Below are 19272 nucleotides of genomic sequence, written 5' to 3'. Positions count from 1 at the left end.
TTTTGTTTCTCACTCTCTGGTGCGTACTTTTATTCAAGGGGTAACAAGAATTAATCCCTCTGCCAAGGCACCTCTAAATCCTTGGGATTTGAATTTTAGTCTTGTCGGCTTTACGGAATCAGCCTTTTGAACCTATATGGGAAATTCCCTTAGTTCTTTTAAAGAAAAATAGTCTTTTTGGTTGCCATATCTTCTGCCAAGAAGAATATTGGAATTGGCGGCTCTGTCTTGTAAAGGGCCATATTTTTAATCATGCATAAGGATAAGGTGGTATTGCGGCCTCATCCTAAATTTCTATCGGAAGCGATGACCGTTTCTCATTTGAACCAAGATATTATTCTGCCTTTTTTTCCCAAAGTCTCGATCTAAGGATAAGAAGGCACTAGATTCCCTTGATGTAGTAAGAGCAGCTAAGGCCCATTTTTAGGAAACCGCTCAGATTCGCAAAAACAGATATTTTGTTTGTGCTGCCAGAAGGTCCTAAAAGAGGACAAGCAGCATCGAAATCTACTATTTCCAAATGGATTAGTAAAGTGATTGTTCAATCTTATGGTCTGAGGAAGAAAGTTCCTCCTTTTCATGTTAAAACACATTCCACCAGGGCTGTTAGTGCCTCATGGGCGGTGCGTTACCAGGCCTCTATGGCTCAGATCTGCAAGGCCGCAACTTGGTCTTCAGTCCATACATTTACCAGATTCTATCAAATCAATGTAAAAGGTCATGAGGATATTGCCTTCGGGCGTAGTGTACTGCAGGCTGCAGTATAAGTCCTCTGGCCTCTTAATGCCCTACCTTTTATTGTGTCTCCCTCCCTTCAGCTGCCATTGCTATGGGACATCCCAAATAGTAATTACTATGGCTCTGTGTCCCCTGATGTATGAAAAGAAAACAGGATTTTTAAAACAGCTTACCAGTAAAATCCTTTTGTTTGAGGTACATCAGGGGACACAGAGGTCCCTCCCTTCTTGGTATACACGTGTATTGCTTGGCTACAAAACTGAATACTCCCAGTAGTGGGAGGGGTTATATAGGGAGTGCACTTGTTAATTTAGGGCGTGCCAGTGTCCATCACCTAAAGGTGGCCTATAACCCACATAGTAACTGTGTCCCCTGATGTACCTCAAAGAAAAGGATTTTACAGGTAAGCTGTTTTAAAAATCCTGTTTTTTCTTTTTTCAGGTCTTGATTAAGGCAGCTGGTCCTAGCTCTCAGAGAGAGAGTGTGTGTCTCCATGTGAGGAGGCAACTAGGAGCATGGCTGCTTGTTTTCCCTAACTTTGGATACAAAGTGTTTGCGTTTGGAAGGACATTTTCTACATAACCAAGGACTGGTCAGACTACAGACACACTAAGGCTTGGTAGAGCAGAAGTTTATTTTTGTTTGATTGACGGCAAGCTGCCCTTTTTCTTCTGTTTGGAAATCGCCTGTGCATTAAACATGGTGTTTTGCTAAAGAGACTGTTTGTCCCTGCCTTGAGTCTGATCCCCTACAATTGGTGGCTTGAAGCGGGCACAAGACCCAGAGACTGTACCTCTTGCAGAGGCATTTTTGAAAAAAATAAATAAGAGCCAGCGCTCTTAAAGGGACAGTACGCTAAGAAAATATTTGTTTTTTTATTAATTCACTGGTACCAGTAAACTGATAAGAGAATGGAGGAACTAATCAAACAGCTGGTGCAAGCATGCATAGACCAACAAGAAACTAACCGCTTGTTGATAACTGCTACCCAAGTGGCCATACAGGAGCAGAAGGATTTCAATAAGCTCATACAGACTCAGGTACAGTCCCTTACTGACAAAGTCCTACGTGTGGACAATGTTGAAGATTTATGCAAGCGAGTGCGGACTGCATTACACCGACCGAGGATGATGTGGAGGCTTTCCTCATGGTTTTTGAGAGGGTGGCAAAGCGCGAAGGGCTACCCCTGGACCAATGGGCTGAGGTCCTTGCCCCCCTTTTTGACCGGGGACCCACAGAAGGCCTATTTTGATTTAAATGCTGTTGAGGCCCAGCAATACGAAACTCTGAAAACTGAAATTCTGGCCCGCCTTGGTGTAACAATGGCTGTGAGAGCTCAGCGCGTCCATGCATGCCAATTTAAGGTGGACCAACCTGCAAGGTCCCAGATGTACGACTTCATTCACCTCACTCGGATGTGGTTAAAGCCGGAGGTCGTCACCCCAGCCCAAATCTTGGAGAGTGTCGTAGTAGACCACTTTGTGAGAGCCCTTCCAACCCCCGGGAGAGCTGATGCTAAAGATGCCAATGAATTGGTGGCCCTCGTGGAGCGGTACTTGTGTACTGAGGATTTTCTTCGGGGTGTAGTACCCATAGAATCCCCCAAGAGACAGAAGCCCACCATCCCTGGAAAAAGCGATCCCGCCCTTTAGTGGGGGAAAAGGGAAGTAAATACGATGGAGGTTCCTGAGGCGCAAGGAGTGAAGAGGCTCAGTCAACAAAGGGAGACCCACCAGGACCGGGGTCCTATAGTGTGCTGGCGTTGCCAAGAACCGGGGCACCTTGCCGCAAGTTGTCCGCTAAGCCAGGAATCTATGGATTACAGCATGACCCAGAAAAGTTATTTTGTTGCTACACCAGGGGACACCCCACAACAGCCAGGCAGCACTGAGAAACAAATTTGTGTCATTAAAGTGGATGACTGCCTTGCTGGATTCTGGCAGTCTAGTAACTCTAGTGCATGCCAGTCTTGTGAACCCCCAAAAGTTGCAGCGACAGCTAAAGGGTGTGGTTTATATTCATGGGGATATCAAGTGCTACCCCACAGCCGTTGTATCTATTGAATCTCCCTGTGGCACTATGGACCATGAGGTTGGAGTAGTCCTAAATCTCATGTATAACACTGTCCTTGGACGAGACTTGCCTTTTTTCTGGAATTTATGGGATAGCGCCAAGAGAAAAAGGCCCTCGGCGGGATCGGATTCCTACTGCCCAGAACCGTTGGAGGAACAGAACGGAGAGAGAGTCTACCCATTTTCCCTTGGAGGTCCTTGCAGGTGACACAGAGAACCCCCAACCAAAGTTAGACCTGCTGGACCTGCCCACGACCCGGGAAAACTTTGGCACGGCCCAGCTTAGGGACCCCACTTTAGCTAGGGCAAGGGAAGAGGTAAAAGTGATAAATGGGGTATCCCAAGAGCCAGGGAAGGCCATATTCCCACATTTTGCTATGGAATTTTGCTATGGAAAAAAATTGAGGAGAGAGAGACTTGAACAGTTGCTAGTACCTCAACCTCATAGACACATGATACTGGACCTGGCACATTCTCATGTTCTTGGGGGACATCTGGGGGTAGATAAAACTAAGGAAAGAGTATTGCCACGGTTTTATTGGCCAGGCTTACAAAGAGGTAAAAGTGTACTGTGACTCTTGCCCAGTTTGTCAGCTCACTGCTCCGGTCTCACATTTCCGGCGTCCATTGGTACCTTTACCCATCATTGAGGTGCCCTTTGACAGGATTGCCATGGATATTGTAGGTCCCTTGGTTAAGTCCGCTAGGGGGCACCAGTATATCCTGGTTGTCTTGGACTATGCCACACGGTACCCGAAGGCAATCCCGTTAAGGAACCCCTCAGCTAGGAGTATTGCTAAAGAGCTTTCTCTGATATTTTCACATGTGGGTATTCCTCTAGAGCTGCTAACTGACTAGGGCACGGCCTTAATGTCGAAGGTTACTAAAGAGTTATGCAAATTGTTTAAAATTAATCACTTACGCACTTCCGTGTACTACCCCCAAACGGATGGTCTAGTGGAAAGGTTCAACAAAACACTGTAAGGAATGTTAAAGCGAGTGGTAGCAGCAGATGGTAGGGACTGGGACTGCCTCTTGCCCTATCTCATGTTTGCTATATGGGAGGTACCCCAAGCCTCCACCGGCTTTACCCCTTTTGAGTTGCTGTATGGCAGACACCCGAGGGGCCTATTAGATATAGCAAAAGAGACCTGGGAACAAGAGGCAACCCCACTCAAACGTGTAGTGGAACATATTGCTCAAATGCAAGAGTGGATTGGAAAAGTCATACCTATTGTTAAGTCCCACTTGCAACAGGCTCAGCAGGCTCAGGCTAGAATCTATAACTGTTCCGCCAGGATCCGAAACTTTAACCCCGGTGACAGAGTTCTTGTGTGGGTACCTACGGTGGAGAGCAAATTTCTGGCGAAATGGCAAAGGACATACGAGGTTGTAGACACAGGTGGATGAACTTAACTATAGAATACAACAGCTTGGCAAAAGGAAACCCTAGCAAATCTACCATGTCAATCTATTGAAGCCCTGGAAAGACAGAGAATCCCTTATGGTTCAAGCACCCCTGGCGATGACTACCACAAGTCCTTCTACCATGCCGGGGGTGGTGATTTCTGAGGCCTTGTCTGTAAGCCAAAAACAAGAAACCAAGGAGTTTCTGCTAAGAAATAGGGAGTTCTTCTCTGATCTTCCAGGGGTAACTTCAGCAATAAAGCATGATATTGTGACCGAGCCAGGTGTGAAAGTTAATTTAAAACCTTATCGCATCCCAGAAGCTCGACGGCAAGTAGTCTCAGAGGAAATAAGGAGGATGTTGGATCTTGAGGTAATAGAAGAATCCCATAGTAAGTGGTGAAGTCCAATCGTCCTTATTCCCAAACCGGATGGAAGCATCCGATTTTGTAATGATTTCCGAAAGTTAAATGAGGTGTCAAAATTTGACGCTTATCCAATGCCCAGGGTAGATGAATTAATTGAGCGTCTGGGACACGCTCCATATATCACCACCCTGGACCTTACGAAGGGGTATTGGGAAATACCACTTACTGAACATGCAAAAGAGAAGACAGCCTTTTCCACTCCTGAGGGCCACTGGCAGTACAAGAGGATGCCTTTCAGCCTACATGGGGCCCCAGCCACTTTTCAGAGGATGATGGATCGCATCCTTAAACCCCACCAAGCCTATGCATCTACGTATTTAGATGATGTGGTAATTTTTAGTGCAGACTGGGAGAGCCACTTACCTAAAGTGCAGGCTGTTATTAATGCCCTCCATGGTGAGTGCCTGACAGCCAATGCTAAGAAGTGCGCTGTGGGATTAGAGGAGGCCCGGTATCTAGGGTACATTTTTGGCAGGGGGGTAGTAAAACCCCAAGTCACAAAGATCCAAGCAATCCAAAGTTGGCCAAGACCCCTGAATAAAAAACAGGTCAGGGCTTTTTGGGGTTAGTAGGCTATTACAGAAGGTTTGTCCCCAATTTTGCTACGTTGGCCGCTCCCCCTACGGATCTTACCAAGGGGGGGGGGGGGGGGGGGTCTTCAGTGGTAACTTGGTCCCCAGATTTCACACAGGAATTTATAGTGCAGACGGATGCTTCATAAGTGGGGTTAGGCGCAGTGTTATCCCAAGTGCTAAATGGGGAGGAACACACCATAGCGTTCTTAAGCAGAAAATTGACCCCTGCTGAAAAAAGGTACGCCATTGTAGAACGGGAATGTCTAGCCATCAAATGGGCTCTTGAAAGTTTAAAATATTATCTATTAGGGCGACAGTTTAGGATCCTAACTGACCATGCCCCACTCAAATGGATGGCCCAAAATAAGGAGAAAAATGCAAGAGTTACGAGGTGGTTCGTGGCTCTAAAGAATTTAACATTTTTTAGTAGAACATAGACCAGGTAGCCAACAAGCTAACGCTGATGCCCTCTCCCAAGTTTACAGTCTGTTTGCCCAAGGTGCTCAACCCCCCCGAGTTTGAGCAGAGGGGGGAGATATTTAGCGGGGTGCCTGTGAAACAAGGTAAAATGACAGGAAAAGTAATTGATGGGAATTACAGTATGTTCCTCCACGGATTCTAAAGCCCCATACACACGATAGGACTTTGTACAAACTTTCCCTTGGATTTTTGTACAAAGGGCGTTGGCCATAAGTTTGTATTGCATACAGATAGCAGGACTTTTCCAGCCAACTTTCACCAAATCATGTGGTTTTTCAGCTCTTTACCACCACCCTTTGGTCATCTTCTGTATTGTTGTCTGATATTGTGTCAATCTTGCCACTTTTATCGGCGAGATTGACACCTTGCGAGCCAGGTTCACACTGGTGTGGGGATCCGACTTGGATCCCCGCCAATGCCAGGCACTGTGTTTGGCATGAATCTTGAGGGGGAACTCCACGCCAAATTTTAAATAAAAAACTGGCATGGGTTCCCCTCCGGGGGCATACCAGGCCCTTAGATCTGGTATGGATTTTAAGGGGAACCCCCTACGCCGAAAAAATGGCGTGGGGTCCCCCTAAAATCCATACCAGACCCTTATCTGAGCACGCAGCCCAGCCGGTCACCTAGGGAAAAAAGTGTCAATAAAAAAACAAGTAATTTATTAGGCAGCTCCGGGGGTCTTCTTCCGACTTCGGGGGTCTCTCCGGCGTCTTCTCCCGGTGTCCGTATCTTCTGCCGCTCTTTTGCTAGCGGTGGCCCGGACTTCTGGATCGTCGTCTTCCCTCTTCTCTGCTTCCGATGTTGACATGACGCTCTCTCCAGCTGGAATGCTCTCTGAGCGCTCCGCAATGGACTTATATAGGCGGTGACCCCGCCCCCTTATGAGGTCACAGTCCCGGGGCATGCTGGGACTGTGATCTCATAAGGGGGCATGGTCATCAGAAGACATGACCACGCCCCCTTATGAGATCTCAGTCCCAGCATGCCCCGGGACTGTGACCTCATAAGGGGGCGGGGTCACCGCCTATATAAGTCCATTGCGGAGCGCTCAGAGAGCATTCCCCTGGAGAGAAGAGAAGAGGGAAGAAGACGATCCAGAAGTCCGGGCCACCGCTAGCAAAAGAGCGGCAGAAGATAGCGGAGGAGCTGGCAGAAGATACGGACACCGGGAGAAGACGCCGGAGAGACCCCTGGAGTCAGAAGAAGACCCCCGGAGCTGCCTAATAAATTACTTTAAAAACCTGTGTACTGTGTTTTTTTATTGACACTTTTTTCCCTAGGTGAATGGGTAGGGGTACCATGTACCCCATACTCATTCACAAAGGGTGGGGGGCCGGGATCTGGGGGCCCCTTATTAAAAGGGGGCTCACAGATTGCGATAAGCCCCTCGCCCGCAGACCCCGACAACCAACGGCCAGGGTTGTCGGGAAGAGGTCCTTGTCCTCATCAACATGGGGACAAGGTGCTTTGGGGTGGGGGGCCGCAGGGCGCTCCCCTCCCCAAAAGCACCCACCCCCCATGTTGAGGGCATACGGCCTAGTACGGCTCAGGAGGGGGGGCGCTCGCTCGTCCCCACCCCCTTTCCTGACTGGCCGGGCTGCATGCTCGGATAAGGGTCTGGTATGGATTTTGGGGGGACCCCCACGCCATTTTTCGGCGTAGGGGGTTCCCCTTAAAATCCATACCGAAGGGCCTGTTATTCCCCCAGAGAGGAATTCCCTCTCGCGCCCGCCGCAGTAGGAAAACGTGTTTTTCCTATTGCAGCCAGCCTGAGATGTACAGTACCCTTTCGCCGACAACCAGCGCGATCGGATCGCACTGGAAACATTCTCGCGGCTGCGTACTGTAGTTTGTACAAAAGTCCGATGCTTTTGTGTACGCACGATCGGACTTTGCTCCATCGGACTTTTGTTGCCGGAAAGTTTGTGCATTCACACAGCCAACAAAAGTCCGATGGAAACAGAAAAAGTTTGTCCGATGGAGCGTACACACGGTCCGATGTTGCGCCAAAACAGCTAATTTGCATGTTTGTTGTCAAAAAGTCTGATCGTGTGTATGGGCCTTTAGATTTACAATCTAAGGTAATATCAGCAAAGACTTCAGGGTAAGGATAGTTCTTTACCCTGTATTGGTAAAGTCCGTTCCGGGGCTGGTTTTATTGGGAGTCTGATAGAGCTCTGGGTGGGACAGACTCCTAAGTCCGTGGACTGCAGTTTAATGTTTTCCTTACAGGTCTTGAGAGAGTGTGTGTGTCTCCATGTGAGGAGGCAACATGGAGCATGGCTGCTTGTTTTCCCTAACTTTGGATACAAAGTGTTTGCATTTGGAAGGACATTTTTTACATAACCAAGGACTGGTCAGACTACGGACACAGTAAGGCTCGGTAGAGCAGAAGTTTATTTTTGTTTGATTGATGGCAAGCTGCCCCTTTTCCTCTGTTTGGAAATCTCCTGTGCATTGAACATGGTGTTTTTCTAAAGAGACTGTGAGTTTGTCCCTGCCTTGAGTCTGATCCCCTACAGTATATATTTTTCTAATTTTACTTCACCAACTTAGACTATTGTTTTCTGATCCATCACATATAATTTAGATTAAAAAAACATTGAACTAAAGGCTGTAATGTAACACAATAGATAATAAGCCAAGGGGGGTGAATAATTTTGCAAGGCACTGTATACTGCCTGTGTGGGAAAGCTAGGCCTTACTCAGGGAGAGTGTTCCAGCCTGTAGGGACAGAACAGGGTCCCTCAGCAGTCCTGCCTATCAGCGCTGCTGCTGTACTTGTGATAGAAGCTCATCTAAGACAGTGTATTTTCCTGTTAAATTATCTCTGCTGCATCTGTGGAACCTGCTTATGGACAGCAGCCTATGGCAAGTAATCAAAATGTGCCTTGTATACCACTGATGTGACGACAGGAATAATAACTACAGTGCCAGTTTACTGAGCTGCATTTTGTATCTTTGGTGAATGGACTGTGAATCTGTGCCTTATATGCCAACAAGAGAACTGTTTACTCCACGTTTGTAAATATAATTTTCCACTGTTGCTCATCTTGCAATTAAAGTTACTTCATTTACATACCACGCACCGTGTTTCCCTCTATAATACAGCCATGCTAATTCCCCCGCTTACATGAGTAGCAGGTTTCCATCTTTAGTGATACATTTGGGAACAATTGTAAAAGGGCAGCAGTTTTAAGTGGGTGACAGAGTGGACTCAACTTCAGCCTACCTACAATGTCAGAGGGGCTGCAGTATTCTAGTATAGGGGAGCTGAGTTTGAATGTTGCCCAAGGCTCTAATTTATCTACAGCTGTGCTTGTGTACACCCCAATGATGCATTATGGAAATTCTTAATGAACATTTTTACTTTATCCAGTAAGAACTACATAGATCTCAGAAATCGAGTGGCCATGGCATCCTTACCATTTCGTTTTGGAGAATAACACTTTGCTGATAAATACATATTTAGAGTTTAAACATATCCAGCCATAGGACAGGTGCTGGTTGTTCATTTTGCTCTGCAGGAAAGAGAGCAAACATTTTCCTATATACTGTATAAACACACTGTACTGTCTGCAGAGTATGCCAAACATGACTATAATTGACCATAATAAGCAGTTCTCATCATGTACGGCTGCTTCTTAGAGATGTCTGTCCTCAATATAATTATACACCTCTGGGGTCAACAGCAACTTGCAACCCCCAAAGTCTGCCACAAGTATACACATAGAATGAATTATTCCAATTTTTATGCAGGGTGCTGTCACTCAGATGCAGATATTTACCATCATAAATAGAACTTTTGATAATTCAAAGTATTTGTTCTTGCACAGGAAATTACCCCTACATTACTAGATTGCCACATGTAGTTCTTAAAGTACACCTATCACAGATGTGGACAATTCAAACTAAACGTGTGATCAAGAAATGCATTAGCACTGGTTGCCTTAAATTGAAACTGCATGTCAAAATGATCAGTAGATCCAATAATATAGGCAGCTAAAATCATACATATTATACCTGTAAAGGTTGAGTTTGGTCCCACCCCTCCCACATCCTGTATCTCTCTATAGGTCAATGAGGCTGCCTATGACTAGGCACTCAATAAGATGTTTGGTAAGTAGTAAGTGGGGGGAGATGTACTTTTAGAGAAAAAGTGAGATTTGTGGATAATTTCATCTGCCTGTTTCTGTGGATCTACCAATGGTTTAGACATGGTTATATCTAAAGTTAAATTTTGTCTATGTATTTTATCATATTTTCAGTTCAAATTGCCCAGTGTTGTGACAGGTTTACATTCAACTAGACCTTAGTTCTTACTATAAAATACTTTGCAGGATTACTTTTAGCCATAATCACCTTTACCTTAGTCCATGGGCTCTCAGGTCTTTATTATTTTTCAGTTCATGCAGATCTTCCACATTGCGGAAGGGAATAAATGAATTCTTACACTCTGGATGCATCTCAAAGAGCCTGAAAACACACGACCGTAATTTGTTAATCTTTTCTCTTCCAAAGCTAGCCCACGTTAGAGTATATGACCTACTGTATAATCATGTTTTCCTGTGCATATACCATGGGCCTGTTTAATCAAGTTCACTAGGAGTGCCTTATTGGGAGATATTATCACTTGTGAGAGTCCTGCTTGATTCACCAAAGAGGGAAACATTTAATACGTTAGAAATAGGGACAAGCCAAATGTACCTTGCTTTGGTTCAAACAGTACTGACATTTAGGTGCCAAATCCAAACACCGCTGATTTAGGTTAGAAAACAAAGAGAATTAGAAAAGAGCGCACTTGGAGTATGGCCCATAAATCTGGTCCTAGACTCTGGAAACCACCTTCCCAGAATTCTATGTGCCCTTACTTCCCAGCCAGAGAGCTGGGAGTGAGGTGGGGGAACCTATGCCTCCTACATTTACACCAAGCCAAAATCCTGGCCTAAGACAACAGTTACAGTAAATGCATACAATAAATTTAATTTTAAAAAAATTACCAGATTAGTGTCAGTCAGTCTTTTACATTCACACATTCCTTACCACTTCTTAGCATTCATTTGAAGTCAGTATGTGACTGAAGTGTGGTATAACTTATTTTCATACTTTCCGGTGTGAAAATAAAAAAAAAATATATCAGCATGAAGATTAAATTCTTATGTTTTTCTGTTTTTCAACATGGAACCAAGTTCACTACAACCAAACACTGCACTAAAACTGGTTATGCATTCCAATTTAATAAAATATTATTGCATTTAAAAATATGTTGAATTGATTTATATTGCAAGTCTAGGTGAGTGATTATTAACTGTCACAAAGAACATGGGACTGGTTTCATCAAGCAGCAATATCACTTATTGCATCCTAAACCTGGCATATCATACAGTATGTGATAACACCACATGATTTATAGAGGAAGGAAAATATCAGGCATTATTAAAAGTCAAATTTCCCATGCAATTTAAGGACTGACCCACTGAGCCATTTTACTAGGTGAAGGCCTGCTTTAAGAATTGAAGGTATTATTTTACTTTACAGCAGTTCTCCCACTATATTACATGAGCACTTCTAAGCTTGTAAATATTTTCAAACATTGACTCACCAAGCTTTAGATTTAGTCTTTAAAAATTAGACCTGCTTTAAGTTGCAGTTGAAAAAGTAATATTGCACCATACTTCAATTTTCCCACAATACAATTACTGCTTAAAGCGGAGTTCCGGCCGTTTTTTTTTTTTTTTAGATAAAGTTACCCCTGGTATAGTCACCGCTTGTTCGTTTACATTTAGATATCTTCAAAACTGTCCTCTGTTCTGTTTTTGTGCAGCATTTAAAACTTTTTTCCTCTTCTGTACATCACGGACATCTAGAGAGTGTGGGCTCTAGAGATGTGAAGCTGCTGTGTCTGTCTTCTGGGATTCTGTGCATGCTGGCTACCCAGCACGCACCTCCCGATCTTGCGCATGTGCAGTCGGATATCGGCTGGCTCCACTGCATGTTGGCTGGGTTTCCATAGTGATGGCAGAGATGCTTCCAGCCAGTCATACCTATTGACTGCTGGAATTGATGACAGTCATCTCCCAGGAGCCAATGTGATGCCGGAAATGACGTACCTCACGGCAAGGGACACAGGAAGAAAACGAATAAGGCATTAAAAAGAAAGGTACATTCAAGGGAAAAAGAAACTGCCAACATGTTTTTAGCCTGCAAAAATGATCTGTATGGGGCAAAGTTTGTAATGTGGGTGGAACTCCGCTTTAACTCAAAAATAATTTCCTGTTTAAAAAAGTTAGTGGTCCCTCCTGTAGTTAGGGGTTTTATATCTTATGGCGTTATTAAATTTATTATCACATTAATTTTAGTTCGATTTTATTTTTTAAATAATTTTTAACCTGTAATTGCCAATTTTAACTTTATTAAACATTCATAGTTTTATATATTGTTGTGTATAACCGCCGACAAGTACCTGGTTATACTGTGCGGCGCTCTGAGTGTTTTTGCCCATATTAAGCTTGCGGAACATTTTTTATTTTTTATTCTCACATTTTTTACTCCCTTAATTAGGAAGTAGCAGTGGCACCATTTAAGTTTTGAAGATTGGAGCCGTGGTGTCACCATTTACGATTTTATCTGTGATATGCTAGTACATATAGCTGAAGCTAGGACTTCGGTCCACATTGAGCATAGGCAAAATGGCCGCCAACGGACTTCGGTCTGCAACAAGCTCAAGCAAAATGGCCACCAATAGACTTAAGAGCCCAAGTGCGGAACGATAACCGCACAGTATATAAGGGTGGGAGGTGCAGCAAGGGTCACGCTCCCGTAGATGTCCAATGATGAAACGCGTAGGGCGTGGCCTAACCTACGTCTTGCATCATCTCCCAAACACACAGGATTTGTTTGACGGTTCGATTTGATACTTTCTTGCTTGATTTGAGCTGTTAATATGTGAGTACCGCTCTATTTCTTTGGCTAAATAAAGATGTTAAAAAACGTTTTTACGCTATGGGCATCCCTTCTCTCCTATGCTTAACATCAACACGACCCTGAGACTGCCAGGAGTTGCCGCACAGTGGCACAGACTGTGACTGCCTGATACCCCTGCCGGGGTGAAAGGAGTTGGTGAGTGTCTGCACGATAAGAGCACAAGATTTAATCATCACTGTCACCAATGAAAATATTATTAAGAAGATTGCACTGAACAATTTTATTTATGTTTATTTTTGTTTTGGTATGTTTAAAATTAGTAAGACTACACTAATTAACTTTGTTCATTGAGAGGATTTACTCGCTAGCACTACTTGCCATATGTGCACATTAATGGGATTTTTTCTATTACTGTGGTTTTATAATTAATTTGTTTTTTTTTCACACATAAGGTGCTGGACACTGGAATATAATATTACTATATGGAATAGAAACAATGTATGATCACCATATCAAACACGTCATTGTTTAAACAACATCATTTTTTAGTTTTTTTGCTTTATAAGGCACCATATATATTTTTTCACTTATTTTAATTTGAGGTAAAAATACTCATAACCATCTCGGTCACCTCGGAGAGGTGAGTAGAATACCATCCAATCAGAACAGTGCCACACCCATCCACACACTCCTTTACAGCTCAGCTTTCTCCACTTTGGTGGTGATTGCTTCTGGGGGGGGGACAGCAGTTCTATACAATCTAATCCAAGTTTTTACCTACTTCCACTGCGTGGGGTATTATCTAATTATTAAATCTCTATTATTTTTAGTGATTTCCTGTGATATTGTATGTTTGTTCAGTCTGATCTCTCCATGACAGGAGTGCACCAAGCATGAGGCTCCCTGCCACAATGATAACTTCTTGAATGTCTTTCATCACTTGGCTGAAAGGGCAAGCCTTTCAAAGCATTAGGCTACCTGGCTCAACTATTGTCCAGGACAGGGTGCAGACATGGTTAGGGTACTTTGTGGACAATTTACCCACCCGGATGAACTTGTAAAGGAACCCTATGAACCATTTCCCCTTACCCTGCAGTGTAAATAATAAACATCTATACACCTGTTAAACAATACCTTATTACTTTTGATATTAAAGATATAACCAAACATTGGTGGTTTTCTTTGTTAATGCCAAGTCCTCTTTTACAACAAAACCTCACTGTGGGTGCACAGGTCTGCTCCACTTCCATTTTCAAGCTTGGTGTGGGGATCTTGTTTGGAGAAGAAATGTTTTTCCAGCATGGTGATTATCTCTGAAATATTTAGTGGAATTGTACCCATCAATGTCAGCAAGAAACCTGGTGAGACACCCCACCCCCTATGGGGTTCCTTGTGCCCTCGTACAAGTTTTTTTTTTTTCCACAGCTGGGATTCCTTTATACCCTTTCTCAAAGCTTCTCCCCCAGTAATATAGGGCTTTTAAGATTGCAGCTGCATGGCAGTGGGTCACGGAAAACCGACCTGTGGGCTGGTATGCTAAGCCAGTAAATTTGTGGGGTAAGTCACTTCTTTTATACATGAAACAACTGTAAAAACATCACAGGATAAGCATTGTGGATAATGCGTAACAAATGTTTGAAGTGTATGTACTATTTGTGTTTAGTAACATTTGTTTCCAAATGCATTTAAACAATAGTCCTATTTGAACACATTCAGTTATATATCTACAACCTGTGTATGTCTAAATAGATAACATTTGCGGACACACTTATTCAATATGTATTATTATACAGGATTTATACTGTATGTGTATAACTTAAATTATAAGCACCTCCATGCACAGGATTCCTGTACAATTCAGCATACATTTTGCACATTGTAAAATCAGATTGCAATGTGGAATGCAATGCATATATTGCCTGTTTATGCTTTCTGGGTTTAATATTAAAAAAAGTGAGCGGAGTAGAGTTTAAGAAAAAAAAAAGGTCAGCCTTACCTGATAAAAATAATGACTCCAATCTTAGCAATGTCCTGCTGGATAAGCGTCCAAGATTCAACAAGCAACTGATGCTGGTGTGGAGACAGTTCTAGAGTGGGTACTGACTGTTCAGTTTCTGCATGGCCCACAGAAGGTCTTCTCAGTCCTGATATGTTAGAACCCATCACTTCACCTATTAATGGAGATTCAGCAAGCAAGTTTGCATTCTGGAAAAGTGCACATTATGAGTCCTCTTTGTACAGTCTCAGAGGGATCGGCAACAGACTGTCTTCTTTTGAGTCTAAAGTCTTGAAATCTTGCTACTTTGCCACTGGTAATTGACACATACACAGTTTTAGGCTTCAGCTGATCTTAGAAGATACTTATCTGTTGTGCAAAAAGGAGGAGGAGGCAATTTGTGCCCACTATAGATACTCAGATGTTCTGTGCCTGTTTTGGCTGCAGGGAAGGAGAAAATGTGCTAATAAAACCTATTAATGAAAGATCTGAGCAAGACACCAAACTGTCACCCTGGAGAAAACAGCTCTTCTTTGACAGCATCCATGTCACTCTGGGCTCAGTGATATATGTCACTTGCAATGCAAACAATCTGCCTGACACTGGGAGTGTTACTCAACTTAGTTCCAATTAAAAAACAAACACAAATACATTTCTAATGCTGCTTAACTATATTCATATTTAAACTCATTAAACCATTATTCTGCATTTTTGTAAACAAACAAATCACTGCTTATAATCATATGAAAAAAAGTTAGTCCAAGGGCCCCTTCACAAACGAGCCCTCATCTTGGTCCAAAAAGGGTGCCTGTGTCTTTCTTTCCAGTACACCGCAGGGCAATAAGTGTGTAACCTGGACTGTAGCTGATAACTGTTGTGGAATTGCTTCCTTTGATGGTGCTGTATTATCCTTCTGCAGTGTGGATAGGGTTAAACTGAATATTAATTAATGCAGACGTACAAAAGCCATCTTTAAAGAGATCACTTTGTAATGCCCGCTTATGGAGCGTCTCCAATACAGTTATCGTGGCTGGGACTGGAGAACGGTAATTGGCTGATGCCACAGAGCAAGAGGACAGTGAACTAGGCTGCTGAAGAAAGGAAGTTTGGTTGTGGAACCAGCCTGCAGAATGCAGGAAGGAAGCCACTGTGGGGACCACTTGCTGAGACAACCATTTTCCTGTGCCGAGCTGCTGACAGAGAGAGCACCACAAGGTTGCATTGAAGGGGGAACAGTGGTGTGTGGCAAGAGTTTGCTGGTGCTATCTGATGCTGTGCTGCCCAGGAATAGAGAGCTGATCAGAGACCGCTGCTGCCATCATACTCTGTGCAGCGATACATGTGAGGAGACAGTCATGGAAACAAGCAGATATGTGGGAAAGAGAATGAGCTGCTGCTGGATAAACTGATCCTGGCCATCAGTGCCGGGACAAGGTCAACCAGTGCCCAGGGCAAAGATGCAAAACTGCCCCCCACCCCCCCCCACCCCTGTTCATCGGGGATTCTACGGCCAGCAGTCACTTGCTTGTCAAAATCACTACCGCTGTCACTACTCCTGTCAGCCATGCAACAGAAGGAAGGCACCCCATACCTACAGTAAATCATTGCGCCCAGGGCAGCCTCCCCTCCTGCCCACCCCTTGTCCCAGCCCTGCTTGCCATAGCTGACCACAATTGGGTGAAAGCTCAGAGAAGCAGAAGCAAACAGACTGGAAAACTAAACAGATTCTCATTCTCCCTCTTAACTGTGTGAGAAAAACATGGGATTGTGGGTAAATCTTATACACATAAACACATGTATTTCGTTGTAGTTAAAGTGGTTGTAAACCCTTTTAAGTGACTTTTACCTATAGGTAAGCCTAGAATAAGGCTTACCTACAGATAGTGGAAATATCTCCTAAACATGCGCCGCTTAGGAGATATTTCACTTGTAGTGCGCCGATGTCTCCATTGGCGCATGCGCTGTGAAGAAACGGACCACCGCGCAGATTCTTCCCCCAGCATGTGCCGTGACTGACGGCTCCCGCATGCATGCACGGGAGAATGATGTCACGCGACTCAGGCCAGTCACAGAGCCGGAGTCCACGGCCCCAGAAGGAAGAGGCATGAAGATGGACGTGGCCTGCACAGGGGACAGCGCGGGCTTCGTTTGCAGGTAAGTGTCATATAATGGGCTAGTATGCGATGCATACTAGCCCATAATGCTTTTAATTTACAGGCCTTGTGGGGAGCAAAAGAGAAAGTACAACCCATTGGGGTTTACTTCCTCTTTAAGAGGGCTGGGCTGGAAGGGAGCACGCCTCTCACTGCAGTATTTTTATTGGACAGCTGGGGCTAATGGTACTTTACCATTGGCCCAAGGCTCCAAACTGTCCATTGAGCTCAGTGCCTCTGACAAGAATTGAGGAGAGGCACTGTGAGCTCAACCTCTCAGTCTGCTGCAAACAGAGTGTTCGCTTGTATTTAACCACTTAAGGACCGATCCTCTTTTTGAGATTTGTTGCTTACAAGTTAAAAACAGGTTTTTTTTGATAGAAAATTACTTAGAACCCCCAAACATTATAGATTTTTTTTCTAACACCCTAGAGACTAAAATGGCGGTCGTTGCAATACATTCTGTCACACCGCATTTGCGCAGCGATCTTACAAGCGCACTTTTTTTTGGGAAAAAATACACTTTTTTGAATTGTAAAATAAGACAACAGTAAAGTTAGCCCATTTTTTTTTATATATATTGTGAAAGATAATATTATGCCAAGCAAATGGATACCCAACATGTCACGCTTCAAAATTGCTTGTGGAATGGCGACAAAATTTTACCCTTAAAAATCTCCATAGGCGACGTTTAAAAAATTCCACAGGTTGCATGTTTTGAGTTACAGAGGAGGGGTGCATTTACATTTTTTTTTCTTATTTATTTTACCTTTTATTTTTACACTGTTCTTTTTAAGAAAAAAAAAAAATTGTGTCACTTTTATTCCTATTACAAGGAATGTAAACATCCCTTGTAATAGAAAAAAGCATGACAGGACCTCTTAAATATGAGATCTGGGGACAAAAAGACCTCAGATCTCATATGTACACTATAATACAATAAAAAAAAAAAAAAAAGATCATTTAAAAAAATGGCCCTTTAAGAGCTATGGGCAGAAGTGACGTTTTGACGTCATTTCCGGCCTGCAATGATATGGAGACGGGGGGGGCCATCTTCCCCTCACCCATTACCATACCACTGACGTGAGAGGATCCGCTCGCCTCCGCCGCTGCTGGCGGCTCCGGTAAGTGGCGGAGGGGCCCCTCTCCCACTGCCGATAAAAGTGATCTCGCGGCGAATCTGCCGCAGAGACCACTTATCGGAAACCCGACCGCCGGCCGAAAAAGAGGACACTGGGGTTATGGCAGCTAGCTGCTGCCAAAATAACAATATTCCTTTTCAAAGTTAGGACGTATATCAATGTTAGGACGATATCAGCGTGCTGCGGTCCGGAAGTGGTTAAACTGGCCGCTCTGTATGTAACTTCTGACAGGCTGTGCAAGGAGCCCTGTATCTCCGGAACCATAGGTCGTAGGAGCCAGTGGTGGGGTAGGACTTAGGCTTTTTTTTTAATGTTTATGGCAGGTGCACATCCCTGGTGCAGCAGCCCTCGCTAATACTTACCTGAGCCCATCTCTATCCAGTGATGTTGCCCGAGACTCTCCCTCCTCATTGACTGAGACGGTAACGTGGTGTCATTGGCTCCCACTGTGGTCAAATTCAGTGAGCCAATGAGGAGAGAGAGGGGGCTGGGCTGCGTCACAGCTTTGTGTCTGAATGGACACAGGGAGCTGCATCTCGGCTCAGGTGCCCCATAGCAAGCTGCTTACTGTGGGGGCACTCAACAGGAGGGAGGGGCAAGGGAGTTGAAAAGGGACCTGAGAAAAGGAAGATCCGAGCCACTCTATGAAAAACCACTACACGGAGCAGGTAAGTATAACATATTATTTTTAACCAAAACAAAATGAGACTTTACAATCACTTTAACTTAAACACATTGCCAATAGCACTAACTACACGTTTATAGTTGAAAAAGTGATTGTAAGGGTTCGTTTTTTTTTTCCTTTTAAATAACATATCATACTTACATCCACTGTGCAGCTCGTTTGGCACAGAACGGCCCTAAACCTTGTCTTCAGGGGTCCTCCGGCGGCTCTAGCGGCTCCTCCCCACATCAGATAACCCCCTAGGAGAAGCGTTGAGGTCAGTTATGGTGGCCCTGTAGACAAGAGATTCCCTCACTTTTGAGGAGTTTCTCCTCCCTTTCTGTTTCAGCTGTAAGACAGGATGTGAAGGGTAATCTCCACAATGGGACACAGATGGCAAAAAACTGACAGGAGTTATAACCCTCTGTTACAAAAACGCAACAGATAGAAAAAAAATACTCAGTTTACCTTATTTTAAGTTCTAAAAACATCCAAAGCCTTCAAGATTAATTAGGGAGAACATAAATTCTGTCACAAAGCAAAAATGCTAAACAGGAGCAATTTGATTTATCATGATGTCCTTCAAAGCCGTATTAAGCCCAAAACCAAAAGCCCAACTAATTAAGTTGCAGCTTACCAAACGCTTAGATGTGATAGCTGCAATAGTTTTCTTTTTAGGCTTTATTTCTT

The 19272-nt window shown here is 44.0% G+C and overlaps 1 protein-coding gene across 1 annotated transcript in view; it reads right to left on the bottom strand.

The window, feature by feature from the left end:
• LOC141117281 (cytoglobin-1-like) overlaps positions 1-14874 on the bottom strand; it is a 72991-nt gene extending 58117 nt beyond the window's left edge. Inside the window, exons 1-2 of the mRNA XM_073610051.1 lie at positions 14624-14874; positions 10072-10179 (exon numbers count right to left, since the gene is read on the bottom strand). Coding sequence (XP_073466152.1) covers positions 10072-10179; positions 14624-14790 — 275 coding nt within the window. The 5' untranslated portion in view covers positions 14791-14874. The remainder of the gene's footprint in view (positions 1-10071; positions 10180-14623) is intronic.
• Positions 14875-19272: the final 4398 nt, after the last annotated feature.

This window comes from Aquarana catesbeiana, linkage group LG13 (genome assembly GCF_042186555.1).
Source record: "Aquarana catesbeiana isolate 2022-GZ linkage group LG13, ASM4218655v1, whole genome shotgun sequence".
Lineage (NCBI taxonomy): Eukaryota > Metazoa > Chordata > Amphibia > Anura > Ranidae > Aquarana > Aquarana catesbeiana.
The sequence above is the reverse complement of the archived record's forward strand: the minus strand, read 5'-3'. Positions and strand labels throughout refer to the sequence as shown.